The 3,413-nt window shown below is 43.2% G+C and overlaps 1 protein-coding gene across 1 annotated transcript; it reads left to right on the top strand.

The window, feature by feature from the left end:
• Window positions 1–1,558: 1,558 nt before the first annotated feature.
• On the top strand, window positions 1,559–2,443 carry LOC136515723 (uncharacterized). The gene has a single exon (XM_066509239.1). The coding sequence runs from the start codon at window positions 1,559–1,561 to the stop codon at window positions 2,441–2,443; it is 885 nt and encodes a 294-aa protein (XP_066365336.1).
• Window positions 2,444–3,413: the final 970 nt, after the last annotated feature.

Raw genomic sequence — 3,413 nt, 5'->3', positions numbered from 1 at the left:
GGCACTCCCGCACCTACGTAGAGAGCTTCAACAGTAGCTATGCCTAGAACCCAAACTTGGAGTTATGCATGGAGATGTTTCGTGGCAAGTCCACTAAGTACCTGCACTCACAGACAAGCACAACCAAGTAGATTGAGTGGAACACAAATAAAGCTAACATGGAGATGTCCCGTGGCAAGTCCACTAATATATTTCTCTCATGTTAGCACTTGGGTTCGGTTAGTTTAAGCACTTGAGACTTGTCTATGATTCATATTGCATCCCCCTTGATAGTACGGCATACCTATAATCAGGATCAAGAGAATATAACAATTTCAACCACTTGAGTCTTCAATGTCTTCATATGTCATTTGTTCTCAATATCACTTCATAAGGGGTTGCAATCATCTTTATCTCATCTATTCGAGCAAACACACATTGACACTACTAGAAATCCTTTCATCTATGACATTTTGGGTATGATGATCCCAAATTTGGTCACTGAACAAGGTTCATCAATGACAAAATTTTGTTATTCGTCAAGGATGACCAGTTTGGGTGTCAACCCCTTTGTTCAACTATGACAAAGTAGAAGAAATTGTCATGACCGGTTTGGGTGTCAACCCCTTTGTTCAACTATGACAAAGTAGAAGAAATTGTCATAGAAATGTTGTGAACTTCGTCATAGAAGTGAAGCTCAGTAGTTTCACCATTGAGGTCCCACCTGTCAGCTGAAATTTTTGTCATAAAAGTGAAATTAAAAAAAATGTGCGGTGCCTAGGAATCGAACCTAGGACCTGCACTTCCCAAGCAAGATGGCTTACCATCACACTACGAATTTAGATGTGTTATAGAGTGGGAACATTAATTTATTATCTATTTGAATAATTCATATATTAAAAAAATGTGCGGTGCCTGGGAATCAAACCTAGCACCCTTCACTCAGAGTCAAGCTGCCTTACCATCAAAACACGACTTTGGTCATGCTCATAGATGAATTTTTTTTCTTATTCGTTTATTGAATCAGTTCTATGACTCAAACCCAATCCAATCGTGCTGCCCCCAGATCCAAACCCAACCCAAATCCAGCATAGGGCAGGAGTAGGTTCTCCGCTGGCGGCGAGCCTCTCCGACGGCCAACTCCGGCGAACCGCTCTAGCAGCCTAGCTGGTACGGGATGCACTGGCGGGCAACTGCTCTGGCGGTGTAGTGGGCTGCTTCGGTGGGCACCTGCTGCAGAGTAGGTTCTCCGCCGATGGCGTGCCTCTCAGGCATCTACGGCGAGCCTCTTCAGTAGACAGCTCTGGCGAACTGCTCTAGCAGCCTAGCTGGTACGGGATGTGCTGGCGGGCAGCTCCTCTGGCGGCATAGCGGGCAGCTCCAGCGGGCACCTGCTGCAGCGTAGCTGCTTCGGTGTGCACTGGCGACGTGCTAGGGTGGCTACTTCAGCTACTTAGAGGTATTGTCCCCTCCCATTGCTTGCAATTTATAGAGCAGTAGATGTTTAGACAAGGATTGGTAGAGCAGTTCATGGCTTTTGTTCAGCTACTTAGGCCTAATTTTTTTTTGCATTCAGAAGATGGACAGAACATGGATTCGTGCTACTCGGTTCAGCGATGAGTTCACTGCAGGTGTTGATCAGTTTATGTCTTTTGTTCGAGATAGATTCAGTCCGAATGATGCTATACGTTGCCCATGTCGCAATTGTCTGAATCAGTCTTCACGGAGTCTGAAAGATGTGCATGACCATGTTTATCTCCATGGATGGTCAGCTACATATACTCGGTGGGTACACCATGGAGAAGATTTTGATGTTGACATTGTGGAATTTGGAGAGGATGAAAATGTACCTGCCTATCTAGGTGATGTGGTAGATGTGGAGGAGCCCGACAGTGAAGATGATCATGATTCGGTAGAGATGATTGCAGACTTGTACACAGCTGTACAACAAGATGGAGAACAACCTATGTTTGTGAAAGTTCTTGAAGATGCAAAACATGCTCTTTGCCCGAGTTCAGTTCAGTCTAGGTTCTCTTTTCTAGTAAGATTGCTACATATCAAGTCATACTACAGGGTCAGCAACACAGCATTCAGTGCATTTTTGAAGTTATTGTCAGGGTCATTCCCTAATTGTTGTCTTCTAGATTCATATGACAAAGCAAAGAAGTATCTCAAAGAGTTGGGCCTTGGATATGAGTTAATCGATGTCTGTGACAATAACTGTGTGTTGTTTCGCAAAGGACTTGGAGAACATGACATCTGCCCAAAATGCAAGGAATCTAGGTGGGTAGATGGAGATGCTGCCAAACAGATTCCTAAAAAGATTTTGAGATATTTTCCTCTTATACCAAGGCTGAAGAGGATGTTTGCAAACAAAGCAACATCGGAGGAGACCCGGTGGCACAAGGATAAAAGGGTTGCTATGGAGAATGAAATGACCCATCCAGCTAATGGCTTAGCCTAGAAAGATTTTGATGTTGTGTTTCCAAGCTTTGCTAGAGATGCTAGAAACCTAAGGCTTAGTTTAGCAACAGATGGGTTTAATCCATTTGGAAACATGAACACAACTTATAGCATGTGGCATGTACTTGTAAAGGTATACAATCTACCTCCATGGTCATGCACCGCTACATCCAACTACATAATGGTATTGCTCATCCTAGGACCAAAGTCTCCAGGCAAGGACTTTGACGTATTCTTACAGCCTCTCATTGAGGAATTGTTAAAACTCTAGGAGGGAGTCAGTACATATGATGCATTCACTGGTGAGAAGTTTGACCTTTGTGCTGTAGTACTATGGTGCATCCATGATTATCCAGCTTTGGGTGTATTGTCAGGGCGAATCACTAAAGGTTACTATGCATGTATCTATTGCAACAAAGATCCATTATCAAGGAGTCTTAGGAAGAAGACATGTTACATTGGACACCGTCGCTATCTTAATAAAACCCACAAGTGGAGAAGATGCTTGGCCTTTGATGGACACCAAGAGAACCGGGTGAGCTAGGAAAGTTGAGTATGCATGAGACATCGGAGTGTCTAGAGAAATTAAAAGATGTTACTCCTGGTAAGGCTGATGGTACCAAGAAAAGGAAGCGAGGACAGAAGGACAAGGAGCCAAAATTGTTTAGCCGAAGGTCCGCTCTATGGGACCTTCCTTATTGGAAATACTTGAAGTTGCCACATAATCTTGATGTGATGCATATAGAGAAGAATATATGTGATGCCCTTCTAGGCATAATACTCTGCCTTGAGAAGAATAAGGATACAGTTAATGTGAGACTTGATTTGCAGGATATGGGCATATGTCCTGATTTTCATTTAGAAGAAGATGAAGACAATTCAGTTTCCATGCCAGTAGCATGGTATTCCATGGAAAAAGAAGAAAGGGTTGCATTTTGTGTATTTCTAAAAAGTATTTGGTTTCCATATGG

Source organism: Miscanthus floridulus, chromosome 17, assembly GCF_019320115.1.
Source record: "Miscanthus floridulus cultivar M001 chromosome 17, ASM1932011v1, whole genome shotgun sequence".
Classification (NCBI taxonomy): Eukaryota; Viridiplantae; Streptophyta; class Magnoliopsida; order Poales; family Poaceae; genus Miscanthus; species Miscanthus floridulus.
Note: the sequence above shows the minus strand (reverse complement) of the source record. Positions and strands in the feature narration are given on the sequence as shown.